At 42.3% G+C, this 25,119-nt stretch overlaps 1 protein-coding gene across 5 annotated transcripts in view; it reads right to left on the bottom strand.

Annotated features, from left to right (window-relative positions):
- The window catches only part of Larp4b (La ribonucleoprotein 4B), an 85,997-nt gene continuing 60,878 nt past the window's right edge, over window positions 1-25,119 (bottom strand). For 3 of the 5 annotated variants that reach the window (XM_076572885.1, XM_076572884.1, XM_006980178.4), the window contains 10 exons: window positions 24,466-24,576; window positions 23,473-23,526; window positions 23,176-23,385; window positions 17,182-17,288; window positions 16,615-16,866; window positions 10,414-10,459; window positions 8,431-8,595; window positions 5,990-6,114; window positions 5,789-5,897; window positions 1-3,832 (listed from right to left, as the gene is read on the bottom strand). In XM_076572885.1, the coding sequence (XP_076429000.1) occupies window positions 3,545-3,832; window positions 5,789-5,897; window positions 5,990-6,114; window positions 8,431-8,595; window positions 10,414-10,459; window positions 16,615-16,866; window positions 17,182-17,288; window positions 23,176-23,385; window positions 23,473-23,526; window positions 24,466-24,576 (1,467 nt within the window). In that variant the 3' untranslated portion in view covers window positions 1-3,544. The remainder of the gene's footprint in view (window positions 3,833-5,788; window positions 5,898-5,989; window positions 6,115-8,430; window positions 8,596-10,413; window positions 10,460-16,614; window positions 16,867-17,181; window positions 17,289-23,175; window positions 23,386-23,472; window positions 23,527-24,465; window positions 24,577-25,119) is intronic. The other 2 variants (XM_076572886.1, XM_076572882.1) reach the window with 1 other exon arrangement.

Raw genomic sequence — 25,119 nt, 5'->3', positions numbered from 1 at the left:
TTGAACAGTGCCTAAATCTTTTATTTTTCATAACCTACATTTTTTTTTCAAATTAGACAGTTTTACACTGAATGACAAAAGGAAACTTAAATTACCGATAGTTTACATGTAAGCTTGATTCCAGTCTTAATGAAAAGTAGAACAGAAACAGAAACCCTCAGGCAAGCTTCCACGTTACACTCCCGTTCTGTGACTCGCAGCTGTTAGCACTCCTGGAATCTTCGATTGTCTGCTGCTTTCCGTATAACAGGCTACAAAGCACACAAACCCACAACTACAGCTCACTGAAGGGGACACAAAGACAGGTATGCACCATCAGTCGCCTGCTGTGACAAACTGGACCAGTTTTTCAATATCAACTGCAGAAACCCTAATACAGCAATGTAAGACTTTTTTTCCTCTTTTTTTTCCTTTTTTTCTTTTTTTTTTTCTTTTTTCTTTGCCACCCACCAGTGGCAACCAGTGATGCAATGACAGGAAGGATTCACAGAGACATCAGGACACTGACTACTGAGAGCGGAATCACTTGAAATTCATGTCTGGTGAAATGGGGCCAGATTCCTATTCCATATTTCCATATGATAATTAAGTATCATCACACAATTTTACAAGTTAAAAATGTCATTTGTGACTGTGGTATCTCTGATTCTATACCTTGAGATACTGAAAGGAATGAGTAAACTTAAAAAATAGATTATGAAAACCACATATCACGCTTGCTGTATGTGACATAGCAAGAGTCTGCATGCGCCCTCCACAGCTTCCTACTGTGATAACTCCATTGTTTTCTGAGTGGAAAAACCTCAGGGATCAGGAAGTCTCTGTTTTGACATCACACAGCTATTTGGCATATCACCTTTGCTTCCTGAAAAAGAGTGCTATTAAAAAAAAAATCACATCTGAGCAAGGCTTTAGATCCTGGTGCCAGGCTGTCACTGGCTAAGCAGTGATTACAGTGTCCCGACCTTGTGCACATGCCCAGCTGGCTCTGCATGCAGCCACTGAGCCTACTCCAGCCAGCAGCCAGCACGCATCTACAGCTGGCTCTGCCACACACGCTTCGTGCTGCAATGCTCAGCCTTGGGGAAAGGACTTCCCATTAAAACCCAAGGATCCTCTGTGAGAGCACCCTTGGGGATAAGGGATGCTGATCATAATCTGGCCCCTCTTCCAGGAAAGATGTGATGGGAAGGACCTGAGGCCTTAGGCTCGCCTTTCCAGATAGACGGTATCTGCTAGTGTGGGTTCAAGAGGCTGGCTGTTTCTTCTTCTTCTTCTTCTTCTTTTTTTTTTTGTCAGTGATGTGACATCTACAAGGAAATTCATCCTATGTTCCTTTCACAGGCATTTGAAACAGCACTGCGTATATTCCTATGTAACTGAATGACAGCTGCTCTGAAGGAAATGGTCACATGCATCAGGCATCTTTGCCTCTGGCAGGATAAATCACTTAGCAAAGTATGATTTTAATTAGTACATTTCTGTTTTTTTACTCTCCTTGGAAGATCCTGCCAGTCTCTGCTCTCTATACTCTCCTTCAAAACCCTTAAACATCAGATATGATTAGTATGTACTTACATACTTTTTAAGAGTATGAAAACATCCAAAGGCTTTTAATAAGACTTCCCATTTCCCTTTTGCAGCAAAGAGGCAAAATCAGTTCAACACACCAGTATAAGGGGAAAAGAAAAACCTTAACACATTAAAATAATACTCAAACCACAACATTTAGTTTATCTACATCCAGGTCAACAGTAACATTTATAATATATCAATAATTTTTTATCAGATTCTTCTCTGTAGGGTACCTTTCTCATATGTTCTGATTATTTACACTGTACAGGCAGAGTACACTCCCAAGTGCACAGATTTAACACAGTAGCGACTATTTGCATTTACAGGATTTTTCAACAATTTGAAAAAAGATCAATTGTTGAAGATCTGTAAGGTATGTTACAAAAACCACTGGAGTTCTTGTACAACAGTATGTGTACTCAGCAAAACCACCACCAGGAGATCCGCACGGTGACTGAGTAACCAATCCACTCCCACCAACCCAGGGGCCGGTCTCCGTGAGCTCTAAGCTGTCTTATACAAAAGTTAAGGCAAAGTCATTTTCAAGTTTAAATAAAATTCAAGTCTTTAAATATTGGATGGAAATCATTTTTTCTTAAAAAAAAAAACAAAAAAAAAAACAAAAAACCACCCCAAAACAGGGGAAAAAAAAAAAAAAACCAAACCAAACCAAACCAAAAAAAAAAAAAAAAAAACCAAAACAAACTTCAGTCTTATTAAATAGCATTTTGTGGAATAAGCTGTACGGTTACACTTAGCAGGAACTATTTTAATGTCTGCTGCTTAGAATACTTAAAGAAAAATTTTAGGCATTTTAAAACAAAATAATTTATCTGTAACTTTATTATAAACTTGCTAACTTTACTGCACCCTTGTTCTTCACAAGTGCAGCAACGCTTCTTAGAAAGAATCAGTGAGACCCTCGTCTTGGAGGTAAAAAGAGCAAGGATTCTGTCCTCTACCAGCCAGAGGGGGGGACCACAAACACCACTCTCTCACGGCTAGGTACTTCTAAATCCATGTGCCGAAGCAGAGGTACAGGAAGACATCCACACAGAGCTGGTTAAGACACGACTCTCCAGCAAGAATGCGTGGGGGGACACGGACAGAGCAAGCACTGGAGGCTGGGAGCCAGGTAGCCTGCTCACAGGGACCAAAACATCATGGTGTAACTTCATGGTATGATGTCAGTGGGCAACAGAGTTTCTATTTCCATCTAGGTTCTATTCACAATGTGCTTTGAATTTATTTTACATAATAGCCACTTGGAACTGGAGTGAGAAGCTGGTTACTTGCTCGCAGGACATCCAAACTCAAAGGTTTCAGGTCTTTCTAGGGTGCTCTTTGCAGGTCCTTCTGCCCACGAGGTCAAAAAGAACTGTATATACATAGGTATCTTTTTTAAAGCTAGAATTTCCTGTCAACTAACAGTTTAGATGAAAACACAGCTCCTGTGCCAGTATGCCAGTGCCCTGACATTGCCAGTCCCTTGCTCTGTGAGGCCAAGGCTGCCCCTGCTTGCGCCATCAGCCCTCATCCATCTGTTGGGGACACCCTACCCATATGCACTTGCAGACCAGTTGTTTAAAAAAAAAAAATGAAGTAGCATAGTTCCCTTAATTTAGAAAAACTCATATATAGCTTGCATTCAGAGCCACGTGGAGGCTTAATAAAAAATATCCATTTGTTAGGATAAATACATTTTCTATCCTGAAAAACAGACTTCTGCGTCACCTCCAGTTAAGCACCAACCTAAAATAAGGTTTATATTATATAATTAAATCCTGAAAAATAGATTTTTTTTTCAAGAGGGGGAAAATCCGACTCACAGAAGGAAAATAACTTGCAGGCATCCCATGGGCCTCACAGACACTGCAAGCTCCTAACCAGCGGCTCATTCCGAACTGAGTGGGAGAGCTTCGTTTGTGGTGAATACAGCTCTTCCAGACCCCTCCCAGGCATCCGGCTTTCACTGAGGAGACTTGGGGGGAGTGTTCTGTTCCCTGTTTAGACGCTTCCCAGCAGCTGGAGGCGAGGGTCGGCGCCCAGGCTGCCTCCTCTGATCTTTGGGGACCCCAGGAGTGGACTTGAGGGCAGTGGGCTCTCTGTATCTCTCCACAGGTTCAGTGAGCTTCTTCTCCTCCTTCCCACAGGTGACAGTGTTTGGCTTTTGTTCTTTTGGGGGTTGCAATGGGGAGGATGGAGGCTCTTTACTCGTTCTCTGACAAATCTCTGCATAACTGGGCTTTCGCAATTCCTGGAAACACAAAATGTGGGATTATGGGTACAAAGTGACAGGAATGAAGTTACATAAAATAAAGCTTTAATTTTAAGTAAAATTCCATCTTCATGGGTATTTTTACTTTTAAAACATTCACAAAACCCAGTAGCAACTTCTGCCATGTTCCTGGCAGCTAAAATGACTATCATCAAAGCTCCTGTCACTAGCGCTGTGGACAAGCATATAGAATCAAGAATTCTCACTGTGATGGAGCAACTAGTGGTAGTTTGAATGTAACTGGCCCCCTTTTGCTCACAGGGAGTGGCACTATTAGGAGGTGTGGCCTTGTTGGAGAAAGTGTGCCACTGTAAGGGTGGGCTCTGAGGTCTCCTATGCTCAAGCTTCACCTAGATCAGTTCACTTCCTGTTACCTGAAGATCAAGATGTAGGACTCTCAGCTCCTTCTCCAGCACCATGTCTGTATGCACCCTGCCATGTCCTGCCATGATAATAATGGACTGAACCTCTCAATTGTAAGCCACCCAATTAAATGTTTTCCTTTGTAAGAGTTGCCATGTTCATGGTGTTTCTTCACAGCAATAAAAACCCTAATTCAGACACAACTGTTGGTATATTTCTAGGATTTGATGACTTTGTCAGTTGGTGCTGGGATTAAGTCACAGAGTTTGAAATTACTCAACAAGGATTGAAAGATTACTAAAGAGGAATAATATAACCATGCTGCTTCCTCGAGAAGAGGAGCCTGAAGCATGAATGGATTTCCTTGACTTATGTTAGATTCTGGCTTTTTATTTGTTTGTCTAGACTCTATAAAGCTAAGTTTCTGTGAAAAGAAAATACATCCATTTTTCTAATCATTTTTTTTTTTTGACAAAATTTTTTTTTAAGCTTAAAAAACACAGATGTTTTGGTTAAAACAAAACAAAACATAACAAAAAAACCCACTCCCTTCCCTTGCAGTACACTTTTCCTCCCAAGATACTATAGAGCTAACCCCTCTAACATGGCTAACAACATGAAATGGTAACCAAACTCTGCCCAGCATGAAGCCTTTAAGCGTTCTTGAGAAATATGGGAGCTTAAGAGGCTCAAGGGGGAAAAAAAAAGGTACAAACCCTGCTTCCCTTGACCAAGACAGGACATCTGCAAGTGCTCTGCTTACAGAGGGAATAAACTGCGATGGTGTGGCACAGTGGTCCTGTGAGCCTTATTCATTTATTTGTTTATTGAGACAGTATCTTATGTAGTGCAGGCCTCAGTGTGTGAGTTACGCTTCAACTCCTGATCCTCCTGCTTCCACTTCCTAAGTCTAAGATGGAGTCTTACTATGTCTGGCACTTAGACAGAACTTGTGGAAATTTGATCTTCTTGATTCTGCCTCCTAAGTCTTGGGATTACAGGTGCGTGCCACCATACCTAATGCAATTTTAACTTAAAGACTTACCTCAACACCAAGCTGAGGAAGATGCAAATCCAGATAAGAGATGCTAGATCATCAAGGACAGACATAAACTACCAGACCTGAGGACTCACTGCATCACTGTGGATCCCTGGCTGGCTGCAACCTGCTATGTAAACCAGGGACCTCAAACCTGCAGGCATTGTCCTGCTCTGTCCCCCCAAGCACTGGGACTAAAGGCCTGAGCCACCATACCTAGCAGAAACACTGGGATTTAAACAAGGCAAAAAGGACACCATGTTGTTCTTTTTAGTCATTCTGCTTAATTCTTTTTCATATATACAATACACACAGTAAATGCAGAAATGATCAACCTCCATACAGGACAGAGTTGGGACCTTGTTACTATCTGAGAGACAGTAACTGAAACAGAGAGGAGGCTCAGCAATGTGGTACAGAGAAATGAAGGCACACACAAATGGAAACCAATCAAATTAGAAAGACTAAAAACAGGCTGAGGCAGGACCTATATAGGACACCTGAGTGCTGAGGAAGGCAGGCAAAGCACTTACTGTTGCTGCTCCATTCACCTGCACTGATTTACATGCAGTTGTAGTAGGGGTAGAAGGGAGTCTGTCCACACTGTGGGTTTCCCTCTGCTTTTCTGCCACCTTGGGATCCCTGTGAAAATGCCATCTGGTTTAAGAATCATGTATAACATTAGTCATTCCCACTTGTACACGGCAGAGGGCTGGTAGAACACTGATACTTACTCGGGTAAATGGGCTGGGGAAGGGGACCGTTCAAATGCTGCTGACACAGCACAGGGTGCTGCCACGGAAGGCTCTCTGGGGACCACTACAGGAACGGTGTTTGTGCTTGCATCTGCACTGAGGTTCTGAAATCATTAAAGTAGCAATTTACGAGCTGTTAGATCTTTGCCCAAGAAGTTAAGGGCCTAACCATTAAAACCATGGCAATCTCTAACCCACCTGTAGAGCCTGCTTCCCACCCCCCTGACTGACTGATGCCGAATGGTGTATCCACCCTCCAAACCAACAGAATCAGTGGTCCTACCAACAAACTGCCAAGTTCCAGCACAAAGCCATAGGAGAAGAAGCCTCCAGCAAACACAACAACATTTTGAGTTGTTAACTGTTGCCCAGCACTCAGCCCTCTTGCTCTCAGCAAACGCACTGTAATTATCTGTAGGCTTGTCTTAAGTGAACAGCTTCCAAACACACCTTACTCATCTGACACGTCAGGGCTCCCCAGGTAGGGACGGAATTACCAAGACAGTACACTATGGTTCACTGGTGTCACTAATACAAAACAAAGACTGACGAATCCACACCCACATAAAATAAGTGCTTGGTGGTAGGTGGAAGACACCCACAGGAGCTCTCACCTGAATCCACAAACCACCCCTGAAGCAGGCCTACAAACCTGCTTGACCCAATTTAACAGGCAAGGTCACTAAGCTAAGACCTGAGTGAATGAGAAATTACTCCATCAATGACCTGCTCAGTGCAGCTGTAATTCATACAAGTTTACTCATGTCATTAACCCAGGATGCGATTTTAAAGCAAGTCAACAATTGGTTATAAGTTTAAATATAAAAAGACAAAATTTTCTAACTGCCTTTCTTTTCAAAGCAGGTAAAAGTTCAAAGGTAACAAAGTAGCTGGAAGTGCAGCTTTGGGAGAATGGCACAATTTACCCTCTTATGTGGGGCTAGGGTGAGGTTCTGCTGGCTTGAGAACCAGAGGGACTTACGATTGCTCACATGAAAGGGACCTAGCTTGCTAAAACACAGGGCAGCCAACCACTTCTTATTTGTAAAAGCATGCTCACATTCAACATATGTTCAACTCTGCCTCTATTTAAACCGACACATGTGACACTTTACAAACAGTCACAAACTCTATGTCAAGCAAGGAGGGCTTCTATGGCCTAATGTCTCAAGTTTTCTGTAGCTCTTGCAGATGCATCAATGCTGGCAGCAGCAGAGACTGTGTAACTTGGCCACAGAGCCAGGCCCCGCCTTTCAGAAAGCAGTAATTCCTTCTTCAAGAAGGGCTTTGCACAGAAACTCAAGTACATTCAAAGCAGCAACTGTCTGCAAAACTGAGGAGGGCTGCCAGTGTTATTCACCTATCACTTAAGGGAGACCATAACTTGAAAACAAGACTTCATAACTGTTGAAATGCATAATTCTCTACTGTTTTATAAGGCAATTGGAAATTATTCATATGGACATTGAGACTTGTAAGTTCTAAGACATCCCAATTCTAACATGTTACCCTTTCTAGATAATATGGACTCCTGGAAAGCATAGTTTCCATGGCTAAAAACAGTAGCAATTACCACTTCTCAACATGAAAAGAACTCAACTTTTTACCTGACCTTAGTCTCAAGATACTGTAGTAGCAAAGTCACCTGCCTTAACTATTGCAGCCACTACTGTGGCTCTCCACTTGGCTGTGGAGTGGTGCTCCCCCACCCCCCGCCCAAGACAGATGTACCATCTGATGTACGGCCACAGTTGACAACTGCAGCATAAGGAATGCCTAGAGCCAGGACTACTCTACAAGCCCAGCCCACCCCCACCAGGCTGGCACTCAGCCATACTTTAGTAACTGGGCACAAAGTCCTTTTTCTGCATGTCCCAGAGCCTTGAACACTGCTACTGGCAGGGGGCAAATCCCACTGCCAAGCTGTTAGCTAACTGTATTGCAGGAGCTCTAGGAATCTCTTCGGACTTGAGTAGCTCAGCTGAGACTAGCAGTGGTGACGTTCACTGAGACTGCAGTGAACGACCTTGGGGCAGCCTAGAGTTTGCCTGAAATCACCAGACGACAACAAAGTGACTCTAAGCTTCTGGCTGCTAACACTATGTAGATTATGTCTGGTGTAATGCAGACTCTTGTATCTTATTCTGTTTCGTGAAACAAAAGGGTTTTAAACATCAACAGCAACAATTCATCTACGCACGTGTACAGCACAGGCGCCACAGCAACCTCAGCAGACGGCAAGAGAAGGGCGGCTTGACCTGGCTCCAACACCAAGTGAGCAACACAAATCACCCAAAACCTTAAACCTCTTTCAATTCCTTTCTCCTTTTAATGTGTGTAAAGAACTTGGGCCAGGTTGCTGCACAACATCAGTGCTTAGAAAACATCAGCAAACTTTACAGCTGTAACACATAGCTTACTCTTTCTTTTGAAGATCCTATGATCAAGCTGGAAAGCCTGTTTTCAAACAAGTCCTCTGCCTTCAAATTGCCTGCAGCTCCAGGTAATGGGGGGAAGTTGGACAGCCCCAGTTCGAAACTTGGTGATGGAGGCTTTGGTGGTGTTGGAGACTGAGTCTGACTGCTCTGCAACACAATGACACCCCAGAAGGTCACACAAGTGTGGAGAGACAAGGGTAGCACAAAAGCAAGGCAAAGAATCTTCCAGCTGTCACATCTGTCTGAAAAGTCTATAAATGTTGCATGAGTGATTTCTAGGGTTCACTTAAGTTGAAATTTAGACCAATAAGATAAAATGCAGTTCAAATGCAAGCAGTGGGCCAGCAAGAGGATTCAAAGATGCCTCCTGCTAAGTTTAATCCCCAGGGACCCACATGGTAGAAAGAAAAAAACACACTCCCATAAGTTGTCCTTTGACCCTCATATATGCACCAAGCATGTCCACATGCACACACACACACACACACACACACACACACACACGCAAATGTAATATTAAAAAATTCAAATGTAAGCAAGTTAAAGGATGAAATGTATCTAAGGCGACAAATTCAGGCTGTACTGGAAATTTTTTAGCTGAAGTTTACCTGGTTATGTGCCCTCACAACTGCTACCAAGTAGCCTTCTTGGTAATCAGATCAAATGTGATCTTACAGAGCTTGTTCAAAGCAACCCTTACTTCATTTAATAATGGTAGCCAAATACAAAAGTGTAGTGGGTAGCCATTCCAGCTTGGATCTGGAAGTTCCAACCCCCATTGAGACTTTGGCAACTGTCACTCCTACAAGGCGGGGCCAAGGGAGGCGTCTGGAGACCTGAGACCTGGATGGGTGAGCGCTCTCTCGGTTCCTGGACCCTAAGAGGGTGGAGGTTGACTGAGCAGAGCTCCAACCCCGCAATCTACCTATTCCTTCATTTGTAAGTTACCCACTAAATAAATCTTCCTTTTAACTACGTGGAGTGGCCTTAATAATTTCACCAATACAAAAGTAGTTGGTGCCCAAATGCAAATGCAAAAGCAATAACTAGAAAGTCAGATAAGCCAGAGAGAAGCCAAAGAGTGCTTCCTGTTGAGAAAAAGGTGATTATTCTCAACTGTCCCGAGGTACAAACTAAGCCTTTGCTCACGGGGCCACAAAGGGAGACAAATTCGTCTGGCTGCTGCACCTTGCACTTCTGAAGCTACAAACTCCGTGTGGCAAGATGCCTTCTATTAGCCAAGGTTTTAGCATCCACTCTGAGTCTTAGATGTTTCCCAGTGGATGGAAGAAGTCCTGCTTATAATCCCAATATAGTTCTCCACGCTGCAGCCACATGTAGACTGTACTAAGTATAAAAGTGAATCCTACCTGTAACTGTTCACAGCACCATAAACCAGCTGGTCATCAGTATTTTTAAAAACTACACAATCCTTTCTTCTTTAGGCCAAAAATATCAGTTATTACCCTTAAGGATATCACATTAAAGTTTTTTTTGCAATGTTCCTCCTCAGATCTTATCCTTAATCCATTTAGTTAACACTGATGTTTGCTTACTATTAGATTTAAATGTCTTGTAAAAATAAGCATTTGGAGCTAGAGAGATGGTTTGGTGAACAGAGTTGCTTGCTCTGCAAACATAAGGACTAGAATTCATATCCCCTAGCACTCAGGCAAAAAGATAAACTCAGCAATGTGTCTGGAACTGCAGCATTGATGGGTGGAGACAGAATGATCTAGGGAGCTCACTGGCAGCCAGCAGTGAAGCAGTGGGCTTCCAGTGCAGTAAGAGACTATCTCAAGACAATAAGGTAGACACTGATGAGACACCTGAAGTCTCTTTCTGGCTTTTACGTATCCAAGTGTAAGAGTTCATGTGAGTGCACACAGGCAGGAGTGTGAACGCACGTGCGCACACAGACACAGACACACACACACAGACACACACACCACTTTATGTACTCACTGTAAACTTCTCTTCTCTTTTCTTCCGATAGCCAAAGGAATTTTTCCTAGGAATAGAAAGCAAAAAGACCATTATTTTTTTTCCTTACTTGGAAAATTTGCCAAGCTTATGTTTTCTTATATATTCAAAGCAGTATGCATCAATTCAGTCAGTCGTTAATATTTTTAATCTTTCATGAAGAAACTGATTCCAAAAGTCAACTTTAAAAAGACAATCAAGCTGGGCGGTGGTGGCGCACGCCTTTAATCCCAGCACTCGGGAGGCAGAGCCAGGTGGATCTCTGTGAGTTCGAGGCCAGCCTGGGCTACCAAGTGAGTTCCAGGAAAGGCGCAAAGCTACACAGAGAAACCCTGTCTCGAAAAACCAAAAAAAAAAAAAAAAAAAAAAAAAAAAAGACAATCAAAACCCAGGCATCATAGCACATGCCTGCAGTTCTAATATTGGGGTTACTGAGGCAGGAAGATGACAAGCTTAAGATCAGCCTGCATCAGATTATATAACAAGATGGTCTTACTGTATTAAACAAAAGTATAAACAACAAAATCCAAATGTGGACAGTAAATCATCAAGTTAGATATCCAGACAGATAATAGAAAATCATTATTGTAACAACTTATCTACTGGCTACTTAGAATTTTTAAGATTTGAATGTTTAACTGTCCCTTCAGCTGGAATGATAAGATATATATACAAAATCTGACATCAAACTATATAGGTGAGCGATTTAAAACATTAGTAAAAAACCACGATTATCCCTTACTGCAAAAGCCACATAAGAACCTCTAAATCCTGAAAGTGCCCTAAAACCCAGGCTTGCCTTCCTTATCAACAGCAAGCAGCCAGACACTGGGCAGCAAGGCTGGGAGTCTGTACCCTGCAGCAGTACAGTGAGCCACAGAATCCGTATTTACAGTTTCCTGGATGGGTTTATGTGGTTTAACAAGCTACACATGAATCTCAAATGGCAACTTCATTTTTATTTGTTTATCCCTTCTATCATTTTAACTGCACAGACTCCCCAAAGGCTATGCATTATATACTTAAAAGGAATTTAGATATTATTAATTTCTTTATTTATAGAAAATAAAACATGCTTTTGTCTTAAGTGTTCCTATTAGAATAAGAGGTCTGAGGGAGGCTCTAAAGACCCTCTGGCTTGCCTCTAGGATACAAACCTTTTTGGTTCTGGAGTAGATCCAGACTGTCTTGAGCAGAAAACTGACTCTCCTGAAGGAAATGGAGTCTGGCTTTCTGCTGAGCTAGCCTAGTAGGGGCTAAATCCCTGAGCACAGATGAGGTATTATGCCATAAAGGTGGGCATGAACAGTCACCTGTTGGAACAGGGCCCTGAGTACCATCATGACCAGGCCTCTGGGCACTCGGATGAAAGGTGACAAGTTCTGGTATGGCATGGGCACTGTGAACATCTGTGCTACAGTTGCTGCCTTAAGACCACAGGCAGGCTCCACAGTGGGCTAGCTTCACTGTAGGTGTCTGTGCACCAACACCATCTAACAACAGTGGCTCCCTGTCAGCAGAGCCTACAAAATGCATAGCTGCCGTTAGAGCACCTCAATAGACCACTTGGAGCTCCAAGTGCAGTAACCCCATGGAATGACAGGACGTCCTGGAACATGCTTTCAGTGTCCATCCCTTGAAAGTGACTGCAGAGAGAAGACACAGCCAAAGGACTGCTTCACAGTGTGTGGTTTGTTGTAGCAGAGACACAGGCAGAGGCACGGTCCCAGCACCATGCAGTTTTGCACTTGGGATACTGGGAGCTCGCAGGTTTTAGATCCCACATGGGCATGCTTCTGCTCTGTATCTAAGACAGATCCCCAGCTGGCATCTGGAGTTTTTTACTATACTGACCTTGGCACGCACAAGGATAGCAGATACATGACTGAAGCCTTGAAGGCTCTATAGCAACCTCTTAGTGCTTCAGACTAACAGAAAAAGTTGATGAGTAACACACTCTCAAGGAAAAACAATAGAAGAGGAAATGCAAACTCTGTGGAAGATCAGGTCCTTCAGGAAGGAGGAACTAGATCACCCCTCCTGCTTCTGCATAGGCTCTCTGGACACAGGACATATGATGGAGAGAGAAGGAAACTACTCACTAATCCTGCTTTCAAGTCCATAGTTCAGAAACAAGGACTGAAAGCTATACTCATTCATAAGTGAGGTGTGCAAATCCTTACTTATTTGGTCACAGATTAAGTGGAAACCGGATCCCTTTGTTGAGAAGAGAGTGAGAATCTCTCATTAGTACAAGGCCTGGTCTCTTTGGTAAGAACATAACCCTGTTCCATTGGCTACCTGGAAGCGCAAATACTGTTGGGAGACTGACAGTGACTGTCACCAAAGAGGCAGAACATATTGGTTAGCAAGATACTATCTAGTCTCAGCCCTACCTTTTTATTTCTTTCTTTCTTTCTTTCTTTCTTTCTTTCTTTCTTTCTTTCTTTCTTTCTTTCTTTCTTTCTTTCTTTCTTTCTTTCTTTCTTTCTTTCTTTCTTTCTTTCTTTTTTTTTTTTAAGGTGGCTAGGATTCTGCAAACACTGCTTTTCCTCTGACAGGAGGCTTTGTTAAGCTTTTATTAACAAGGGCTGGAAGGACACAGGAATTTACTCTTCAGTTTACACTCTCTTTACACTGTGCCTGTTGAACACGAGATCTGTGGTCCAGGCTCCCTTCTCTCAAGATTTTAGCCTTAGAACCCCAAACATGACCATTGGGTTTGTGGCTGCCACCTGATGTCACTAGCTCTGTGTTATTCAATGCTCCCTCTGAGTTCTCAGTCTTCATTAACCAATTCGGTATAAAAATGGTTGGTGTAGCTTTTGTCCTTGATGGGTCCCAGGCCGGTGTTAGCTCTACCAAGCCATGGTGCCTGTGGCCTGTCTCACAACCTACCACAGCTCCATAGATGTTGGCACCATCGCTGAAAACAGGATTTTTTTCAAATTCTTCAAATTAAACTCTCCAACTGCACTAAAAGCAAAGAGACTCTCCCTCCTCTTCCACTGTTGTCTTCATGGCTACTAACTTTCACAAGTGGCAGCCCCAGCCAAACAAACATTTCCACAGTACTGAAATGAATTATCCAGTGGCTTACACATGTTTAAGTGAAAAGAAGAGTCACAGGTTTTTCTCTTTAAAATCTAGAAATGATTAAGCTGAGTGAGAAGACATGTCAGAGGCAGAGAGAAGCTGAACACCTGTCACACTATCAGCCAGTGAATACGTAGATGACAAGAGAGCCAGGTGACCTTCCTGTTCGTAGAGAGGATGTTCCAGGGACCCACACAGAAGACCAAACCAGCCACAGTATTCTTGGAGACCAAGTCCAATGGCTAGCAGGTTCCCTCTTTTTAACCCTGTGAGGGTTAAGAGAGGCAAGGAAGTTGTAGATGCTGACAGCGGTTGGCACATGACATTCAGGAAAGAAGTACTTTTGTTACACCAAAGCACAAGTGAAGTAGCGGGCACTGCAGCAGAGGCTGCAGTGAGCTACCCAGAAGACCCAGCGATTTCCCCAAGTCAAATAGTTTCCCACTGAAAGAAGACACAATCTAGGACTTAACAATGACTAGCTTTAATAGATTGGCTGACTCTCTACCAGGACTACTGTAGCTGGTGACTATTATGACATGGTTACTGAATGTTTTAAGAGCGTACTGAAAATGTGTTACTCAAGGGAAAGATTCTTTCAGATTATTATTATTATCTCCCCCCCACCCCTCCACCCCCCGGAGCTGAGGACCACATTATTATTATTTGATGCCAATGCATCTGGCCATTCAAGAGCTCTGATGGAAATACATAACAAGATTAATAGCATGTTCACAAAAACTAACACAATATGCATTCTGCAGTTATGGGTCAAAAACTCATTTCAACTTTTAGGCCCCACTGTTTAAGAAGCATACTTCATAGGGGCTGGAGAGATAGTCATAAAATGCCTGCCGCTCAAGCATGAAAACTGAGTTAGAGCCTGGGATCTCACCTTTTTAAAAGCTAGGCACTGGGACTGAGATGCTTAGTTTGTAAACTGCCTGTCATGCAAGGATGAGGACCTGAGCTTGGATCTCTAGGGCACATAAAAGCCAGGTGCCATGGCTGCATCTATAGCCACAGTATGCACAGGGAACAACAGAAATAGATCCCTGGAGCTCAGTGGCCAGCAAAATCTGCCTAGTTGTCAACTCCAGGTACAGTGAGAGACCCCGTTTCAAAAAACAAGGTGGAAAGTAATAGAAGAAGATGGCTAGCAGTGTTTCTGGCCTCGACACGTGCATCATCCAAACACGTATGTATGTCTGTACACACATAAGAACTTTAGAGAAACATCATAGACTCTCAAAAATAAAACTGCCAAGTGGGCATGCTTACAATCCCAGTGTTGGGGTATTCAGGAAAGGGGAACCCTGGAGTCAACCAGCCTAACTGGTGAGCTCTAGTTCCATAAGAGACACTGTCCCCAAAATGAAGGTGCATGGGACTTGAGAAGCAAGACCCAAAGTTGATAACATGATGCATGTAGCCTATTTACCCTGCACACAAATAGGAAACTACATTTCATGGACAACAGTGATCCTTCTGAAAAACAAAGTCAACTGACTGCCTTCTGGAAAGGACCCACACTTCAGGTGCTGCTAAAACGCCTGTGATCAATGGGAAGAGGTCAAGACAGCAACAGTTACAGGAGTTTGGGCTTCAGTGAGCCTCAAGAGCTTTCTGACTGTGACCTCATTCCCCTTCAATGGCTGAGAAGCTGTTTCATACAGATCAGAGAAAAGATGGTTTCTTGAGACAGATCTACTGCTGACCCAGGTCTTGCCGATGGTGTGGATGGACAACAAAAGGTTGAAACTTTAACTGGTGATTAGACAGCAGCAGGGGAGGAGAGCTTTCTGTGAGTAAACTAAACAGCAGCACATGCTTTGTAAAACAAAGAAAAAAAGACACTAGTGTCTTATTCTTGGGCACTGCACACCCAACCCAACCTTTAGCACCCCAAGTCACTCACTTTGCTGTGATACCTGCTTTATTGGGGTGGTCTAGACCCAAACCTGCCATATCTTGGGGGATGTGCCTTTGTTCTGTACCCAGAAAGAGGAATCAACATTTTGAGTTTCAATAATCTCAATGATTCAACTAATCATGCTGTATATTTATGTATGGAAAACTGAGGACTTCCCCCTGCCCCCACTTAAAATTTTCAAGGTAGGTTAAAGGGAAAAAACCTGGATAGGCTGAGGTTCTTGCTCAGCGTTTGTCCGAGGAAGATCCTGACAGGCTTCATCCCATTAGCAAGTGGCCCTCAACACTGGGTAGGGTGCAAACACTGAGACCCACCTATGTCTTCTAATGTCATCTCTGTAGAGGAGGTATAAACGGCCGAAGACAAGACAGTGATCAAGAAAGAAGAAACTGCACTAGAGGTCACAGGGAGAAGAAATGGAAGCACAGTAGTTTACATTCACAGTGTATGGGAAGGACCCCAGGGAATGACAAGAAACACCAAGACTCTAAGAACTACCTGCCTGAGGACGGAAATACTGTGACCAAAGGCACTGGCTCACAACAGCAGCTTTGGTTTATAAGTAAGTTTAGCAGAAATGGAATTTCAATGTTGGTTTGTCAGGCTACCAAACTCTTGTATCTGCCAACTACAGCCTGTTGCCAGTGCAATCCCACTTCATTTGATTTTTGTGGAGCACTAGGCGTTGATCCAGGACTTTGTATACTAGGCATGCACTCTACAGCTGACCTACATGCTCAACCCTCCTTACTACCAGCTGTAAAGAAGCAAGAACAGGAACCTGGGGGAACACACCTTGGAGGCCACCTCTACCAAGACCAGCGACCTAGAGGGCCAGGGCTAACTCCAAGGTGAGACTGTAGTCAGGACAAGCAGAGGTTAGACACTGGACAGCTCTTACATGCCAGCTGTAGTGTTATGAAAGAATATGTCATGTTTTTAAGAAAACAAAAAACAAAAACAAAAACCACATTTAAGTCTCTGCTCTAAAACCAACAACATTCCTGAAGAATTAAGGGAAACCTTTGATGTTTACAGCTTGATTTTTCTGAAATGAATTAGGATATTAGAAAACATCTAAATTAAAATGCAAAGTATTAGTAGTTCATGATAGGTACATAATATCTGCTTGACAAAATATGCATGTGACTTACCTTCCTCTCCCTAAACCAGGAGAGGATTCAAGACTACTTGGCTCCACACGCCCAGTTCCAATCTCTCTCTTGGCATAAGCTGAAGGGTTCTGTATTCGTGTTCTAGTTTGCCCTGCTTGCCTCGTCTGTGGGCTCCGGACGCCATTAATTAATCGATCTGCAGTGAAGTTAAATATTGAAGGACTTTCTAGCAGCCCGGGCCCTCTCTCTGTACTAGGAATCGCATGGCGCAGATGAGACTTACTAGGATTCCTGCAAATGAGATGTTTGTATACGCTGAGTTATAACACAATCAAGGAGTACAGAATGAGCATGCTAATGTGAAATGTGTCAAGATCTGCTTCCTACTTAATGAACACATGGTAAAAGTTGCCCCCAAAGCCTTCTCTGAAGAGAATCTCTTCCTTACTCCTGGCAGCCAGCTTTGGGGTGTAGTCTTTATATAGATTACAGTTTTAAGTTTCATCTCTGATGAGCATTCTTAGTGGTTACACAGATCTCTCATTACAGATAACCTGGGACAGTGAAAATGAAGCTCGTGAGCATCAGAAACACCATGGAACTTGCCTGCTTCTAGGAGGATACTGTCTGAGTGATGTCAGAGGAGACGCTGTAGGTTTGAAGGTCGGAGATGTAAACCCATTTATAAATCCAGTACTTGGAAATGGAGTTACCTGGATTCATTAACAGAAAACAAGTATGTAAAACACGAGACATGAGACAATTCAATTGGATTTACAATTGTATCTTGGGTAAACCAGATAATGTCTTCCTCTTGCCAGAGGTGTGAACTCCATGGCCCCAGATGGCATGGGAATCCTGAATATAGGCATTGCCTGATGACGCTTAAAGTTAAGTTATTACTACTAGTATAACTACCTTCAGTCTGGCAAGAAGTGGGTGATCCTTTATTCTGAATAACCTTAACAAATTTCAAAGTGCCCACTTGTAGGAATTCTCATACACTCTTAACCATGCCTATGTCACCCTCACAGCCTTTGGCAGAGATGTCTGTCTGTCTGTCTGTCTCTCTCTCTTGTTTACTTTCATACAAGACTCGCTGTAAACAGCATCCTATTTTTTAGACTACAAAAATTTTTCCAAGTACTTTAAAGTGGTACAGAACATATAAATATAAAGTTTAGAAGAAAATTAGAACAGCCCATAATGACCTTAAAATATGAGCTAAATGTACTTTTTAAAAAGTTTAGCCGGGCAGTGGTGGCGCACGCCTTTAATCCCAGCACTCGGGAGGCAGAGGCAGGTGGATCTCTGTGAGTTCAAGGCCAGCCTGGTCTCCAAAGCGAGTTCCAGGAAAGGCACAAAGCTACACAGAGAAACCCTGTCACGAGAAAAAAAAAAAAAAAAAAAAAAAAAGTTTAAAAGCTTAAGTAGGATTTTAATTACCACTCAATGGTTTTTAAAATCTTGGTACAACTCAGTGAGGAGGGCTCTGTGGCCCCAGTGCATAGATCTCACCACTGGAGTTTAACACTTGGATGCCGCCAGAGGAATCCTCCTGAGAGCTATCCTGTTCTCTGACCTATGCACACCTCTGACCTGTCCTGGCATGTGTGCAGTTTGCACATGTGTACATACACACACTTTAAAAAAAAAAAATCAGTGTTTCCAGGCAGTAGTGTTTGAATGCTTTTAATCCCAGCACTTGGGAGCCAGAGGCACACAGATGTATGAGTTCGAGGCCAGCCTGCTCTACATGTTGAAACAATTATTTAAAAAGATGGCCCAGGGGTAAACGCACTTGCTACACAAGCCTAGTGACCAGAGTTCGATCCCTGGAACCCACATAAAGGTGGAAAGAGAGAACGGATCCACATTCTTGCTGTTGCATACGGGCACAAAATAATAATAATAACAATAATAATTACAAGATGGAAGGGTAAGATCACTAATTTTCTGGCCTCTGGAGCATATGGTTTCAAATATTCTCTAAATAAATGACATTACTTTCAAGGCACTTAGTTGCCTGGGGCCTTCCAGCCCCTACCCTGACTTTTCACTAAACTGAAAGAGTGAGTACAGGTTCCTGCACAGCTGAACAACTGGAAAGGGACAGGGAGGGAGAACTCAAGCAGTTCTCTTTAGCATTAGCTGGAAGCTCTAATTTCAAGTGGGTATTAGAGCTGGCATTCCATTCCCTGACTACAAAGTGAAGCGACAAAAGGAAAACATTGAAAAGATCCTTGACAAACTCTACAGTCCACAAAAATTACACTGCTTAAAAAATCTTTCCCAGGGGCTAGAGAGATAGCTCAGAGGTTAAGAGCAAGGACAGCTCTTCTAGAGGTCCTGAGTTCATTTCCCAGCAACCACATGGTGGCTCACAACCATCTATAATGAGATTTGGTGCCCTCCTCTGGTGTGAAGGCATGAATGCAGGCAGAACACTGTATACATCTTTTTTTTTTTTAAAAAAATCTTTCCCAATTACAAGACAGGCAGGGGATTAAAATTTCAAATATTTGAAGAAATCTAAAATTAAAGCCAACCTCAAACCATCCAGCTAATAAATGGGCTAATGAACTGGACACTCAGTTCTGAGAGGAGACACAGATGGCCAGTAAATGCTTAAGACCACCCAGCAGCCTCAGCCACAGGGAAACGCAAAAACTGGGCTTCTCTCAGTCCCTGGTCAGAAGGGCTACCGCCAAGACAAGTGCTGTGAGGACAGGAGGAAAGAGGAGCTCTAATTAACTGCTAGTGGAAAGACAGATGGAAATCAGCCTGGAGGTCTCTCAAAAAAACTAAAAACAGAAGTACCACATGATCCAGCTTATCACTCTTGGATCACTTATTACACATCCATGTTTATTGTTGCTCTATTCATAACAGCCAGGAAATGGAACTATCCTATTAAATGAAGCAAGCCAAACTTAGAAAGCTAAAAACTGTGTTTTCTTTAATATTTGGAATCTGGATTTGGGGGTGGGGTAGTAGGTAGATGCAGGGAAAAGAGACCATGAAACGAGAAGGGAGCTCATGAGAGGAGGAAGGGCTTTAAGAGGGAAAAGGAGTCTTAACATGCTAACACAAAGCAGGTGAGACAATCTGAGGGAAGGAAGAGAACCAGCTAGAGGGCAGAAAGAGGTGGTGATGGTGGTGGTGGTGCAGTGGAGAAGAGGGATTAATGAGAACACAGTATAATAATATACATGCACCAAAATGCAATATAAAACCCATTACACCTTGTTGGCTAACTTAAAAATTAAGGCAAAAAATACAACACACTAGAAAAGTCACTTAATTCAAATCAAAGCTTTGGAAACTTAAAATCTGATAAAATCAGCCAGGTGGTGGTTGCCCACACCTTTAATCCCAGCAGAGGCACGTAGATCTCTGAGTTTAAGGCCAGCCTGGTTTACAGAGTAAGTGCCAAGACAACCAAGGCTACACAGAGAAACCCTGTCTCAAAAAACAAACAAAAGTGGCAAGACCAAAAGATTAGTTTAAATTCGTAATTTTATGTAATGCATATCTCAGAAAAGGGCCTGGATGGCAGGGCCTGAATGTAAACAACAGGCAGTGGCTGACCTAGGATTCTAAAAGAGGCATCTAGTGACGGAGGGTGACAGAGTGACCCACTGTAGCTTCGTGTGGGGAAGAGCACTACCAGGAAGAGGTTCATGGGCAGAGTTCCTCTACAGATCTCTTCTGAAGCTTCTGGGAAGAACACTACAGCCAAGAGTCTGTGTTCATAGAAAGTACACTATTTTTAAAAGCATGATTCCATCCCATTAGAATTCACTCAAAGTGACAGGTGTCTCGTTTCCTTCTCCTATCAGCTTGTATACCTGTGCAACATAAAGGGCTTCACTGTGCATTCTCATCTATGTACACATTGTACTCAGTCATATCCACCTTACCTTCCTTCACCTCTTCTTCCCCTCCTTCCCATGCTGGTCCCTCCCTCCAAACTAGAATTCCTTCCATTTTCATGTCTTTAAAGAAAAAAAGACCTTTATATCCCACATATATGAGAGAAAACACATGGCATTTGTCTGAGTCTAGCATTATTTTGCTTAATGTGATGATCCATCCATTTTCCTGCAAATAATGTGATTTTGTTCTTCTTTATGTCTGAATAATATTCCATTGTGTGTATATCTATATCTATATCTAATCTATACACACACCCTTCACCTACTCACTCACCGACAGGCACCTAAGGGGATTCTCAAACCTGGCCACTGTGTATAGTGCTACAATGAAGATAAATGTGTGGATATCTTTGTAGATTTTTATTCCACTGGATGTATGCCATCAGTGTTATAACTAGGTTCTATGACAGTTCAACATTCATTCATTCATTTATTTATTTATTTATTTTTGCAGAATCTACATACTGATTTCCATAGTAGCTAAACTAATTTACATCCCCAGCAACTATGTACAAGGAATCCTTTTTCCCTGCACCCTCACCAGTATGTCAGCATGCCATTTATCTCCTTTATGATAGATGGAATCTCAATGTAAGTTTTTACTTGCATTTATTTCATGGTTAAGAAAGTTGAGCAATTTTTCATTTATATATAAATTGGTCATATGTTGTATTTCTTCTTAAAAATTTTACTATTATGAGAGATATAATCTATAATTGGGGGTATATGTGCCCCAGCACACATATGAAGGTCATAGAGATCGTAAAGTCAGTTATCTCTTTCTAAATGACACACACATTTTGAAGCTCAGACTTGTGCTGCCCTCCCGGCTTGTGCAAGTGCTGAAACCCATCACTGGCCCATTGGCTCTGCTTTCACAGTGGTCTGTCCGTATTTGTTCTTCTGCTGTTGAATTTTTTAGTTCCTTGTGTATTTAGGTATTAAGCCTTTGCTGCATGAATATGGTAAAGATTTTCTTCCAGTACAGGCTGTCTCTACCATGACAATTGCTTCTTTGCTGTGTAGCTTTTAAATGTGACAGAATACTGTTTGTCCAGTCTTGCTGTTGTGTCCTGAGTCACTGGAGTCCTCCTTACACAGTCTTTACCTATGTCTCCCTGGATTTTCCTCTGGCCAGTTCAAAGTTTTGAAGATCGACATAATTTTGAAATTTAGGTATTGATATAGCAAGCATTTATTATTGCAGTGGTTCTAGAACTGGGGAAGCAGGAGGGGAGTGTTATGGGCCTCACTGAGAACTCCTTTCTAACTCTGCTTATCCTGCACATGCCTAGAGAGTGACCACCTTTAAAAATGGAGTATGCTCTCATTTCTTAACTCAAACATTCTAGATTACTTTCTACATGATCCAGGTCAAAGTCCATGTGTCTAGGGACTCTCAAGAGGGCAACTTACCACCCCTGTCCCCAGGCATCTGCTCTACTCAGAAATGAAAGTTCATCTGTAGTGACCTGGGTGCTTTTGCGCACACAATCTACCCACAGAGCTTCCTTTCTTTGACCTTCTCATAAGTTCACAAGAAAACCCAATAAAGGAACAACAAAAATAGCTCATCAATCCTTGCTGTTACGTTTAATGATACTTTCTATTTGTACCTATTTTTGCAGTAACAGCTCCTGGGCATACTCATTTTTTCACAGACATTTATCTTCATATTTCAGTATCTAACAGGACCCACATTTATTTCCAAGTCTGAACAACTCTGTCTCAAGTTCCCTCTTTTCCATACCTCCACTGCTTGCCTGCCAGTGAGTGGTATTGTCTCTACATGACAGGTGGCTAGCACCCAGACACATGATCCTGAGCACCCTCTACTTGTTCTCGGATCTGGTCCATAGCCACATCCTGGACACGAACTCTTTCAAAGTTAATACCTTTATTTCTGCATTCTGTCCACTATCTTCTATGCATCCTACTCTTTTAGCTTTTATTACATCAAAATCTGTTATATAAACCTACAGACATGAATTAACCCTCCCTTTATAACCTGGACCTCACTTTCAAGGAATTTACCACACAAGGTTGATTTTCTTGTGTCCTACCTCACTAAATCAATGATTCCAAACCAGAACCCAAGTTCCCTAGCATCCATAGAGCAAAGCTGGAGAAAAATGACCACACTCATTACAAACTTAGGATTCCAAACACAGACCTTAACTAAGGCCAAAAATTAACCATGTTACCTAATCCTAAGGTGGGTGTGAGAACCAAAATGGTTTTTTGAGACAGACAGCACTCATCCTGCTTTCCTAGACTGTGAGGAACCTATTGAAATACCTCTTTCTTTAAGATAGACCTCCTCATGTCATGTACCATGTCTGTTCAGGATACCAGTTAGACTCTAACTGGTAGAGTCTTTACAGCACCGTGTCTCAGAGAAAGGAAATGCCAGCAGGGGTGGGAGCTGAGGGGAGAGGCAAAGATCACAGCATCCAAGTTTTTCATTGCACAGTACTCTATCTTCATTGCCTAATTAAATTAAAACCTATACCATAACCCCAAGATCTGGATACTAAGCAAACTGTAGGCACATGACTCTCTTATTAGACCAGGATTTTAAACTTTCAAAGTATCTAGTACAGTATCTAAAAATGTGAATCTCTGTTATGTAAATTTAAAAAAACTAAAGAAAAAGGCTTACCAAGGGTGGATCGAGATAACTATGTGTTGCTGACCACGTCTGAGGGGCAATCAGGCCATACAGAGGGAACTGCTGCTGGGGACTGTACACTGGAGGTAAGTAAAAGGATGTAGCATAACGTTGCTGTGTGTAAAGGTTCATGTCCAGAGGTCTAAATCCATTCTTTGGCAAAAATGTGTTTATCGCTATTGCCTTTGCTTTTATCCGTGCCTGTTTGGAGACATTTAAGTTCCAATTAGAACATTGAAGAATGCTGATCAGACAATAAAGAAGCTATAAGCAAGTGGTCTTGCTTACCTTAATTGGCTTTCCTTGAAAAGTTCTGACTTCTTCTCGAAGGTATTTGTAAGCCTAGGGGTAAAATCATCCAAAATACCATTTTGTTAACTTTATAAGTTAACTCACAGCTCAAATAATTATATGTATGGTTGACTACAGCTGACAGGATCCAAGAGTGATTGATTCCTGATCCTCTTTCAGACACAGATTCCTAAAAATATTCTTATTATGGTACCTGCACCCCAAATTATTGCAAAATATTTAAATATAATTTTTTAAGTACTAATAAATACCACATGAGCATCCCCAAGCCAGAAGCTAAGACTCCTGATCTAGAAACAAAAAAGGAATACTGCCTCCCTCATATTAATTCCAATTTGAAACTGGGATTATGTAGTGCAGGGAAAGCAGTGATTGAAAGGAAAGAAAAGATTGAAATATTCGAGTCATTATTACTATGTAGCTTCCATGTTTATCTGCAAATTAAATCTTTATCAAGCCCCCACTTCACGCAGAAGCTCCTCTATGCTCACCTACCAGATTCACCAGGCAGGCCACAAGGCCACAAAGCACAGTGCTTCTTCCCTTCTGGCCTTTCAAGTTTTTGTGTTTTTTCTTCTAACCCTCTGATCTAACATTTCTAACATTTTATACTTGTTAGTATGTTTCCCCTAAATCAAACACCTCTTCTAAGAGCCCAAAACTTCTCAATACCTTTGAAAGTACCTTGCCACAAAATGGATGCTCCTCACAGGTCAGAGTTAGGTACAAATTTCCCCATGCAAACAAATTTTTCTCTTCTCAGATGTGAGACCAGATATGACTTGAGACTGCTAACTCAGAGTACACATTACTTAAGAAGTAATGTGTCATGCTTTCAGTAGTGCTACAGAAATACACCTGTGGGTTCCTCCCAGTCAGTGTTCTCTGCCCTTAACTCAATGTCCTAACTTCTGCTATGCACTGATGGTAAACTACGTACTTCACAGGCTGGGAGAGAAATGCACTTACCTGCTGTGCATCAGCTTCTGTTTCAAAGGTAATAAACCAATTATCATTGTAGGCAAATTCACAGTTTATAAATTTTGGTAAATTATCTCCTTTAAATAGTGCTTCTACTTCCTACAGGAAACAAAGAAGTTAGAAATTAGTCCTCACTTATGCTACTTTTGGTCCTCATCAAATTAGGAGGAAAATTTACTCTCATGCTATGATGCACCTCTAACCTTCTTTCAGAAACACTGCAGGGAGCACTCACAGGATCACATGCCACAGACCAAGAAGTCATTACTGACAGCTCTCCCTACTCACAAGGAACTGGAACTTGAACAGTAGGGGCTGGGATGTGCTGGCTTGGAAGCATGCTTTGCCTAGCACACAAGAAGCCCTGGGTTTGATCCCCAATACCACATAAACTGAGGATCAGAACAATCAAGCTCAGGGTCATCCTCAGCTACATAAAGAGTTCAGGGCCATCTGGGATAGAGGACTCCTTAACAGCAGAGGATAGAGGAGGGGACGAGGAGGGGAGGGAGGCAAGGGGGGAGGAAGAAAACTGTTTTATCAGCAGGCTGATAAATACATGATTTTATTTTAAAAGATAGTTTGAAAAACAAAAATACTAACTGAATTGTTGTTTCTGGCCAAGGTGAACTAGATTTACAG

Source organism: Peromyscus maniculatus, chromosome 5, assembly GCF_049852395.1.
Source record: "Peromyscus maniculatus bairdii isolate BWxNUB_F1_BW_parent chromosome 5, HU_Pman_BW_mat_3.1, whole genome shotgun sequence".
Taxonomy (NCBI): domain Eukaryota; kingdom Metazoa; phylum Chordata; class Mammalia; order Rodentia; family Cricetidae; genus Peromyscus; species Peromyscus maniculatus.
Note: the sequence above shows the minus strand (reverse complement) of the source record. Positions and strands in the feature narration are given on the sequence as shown.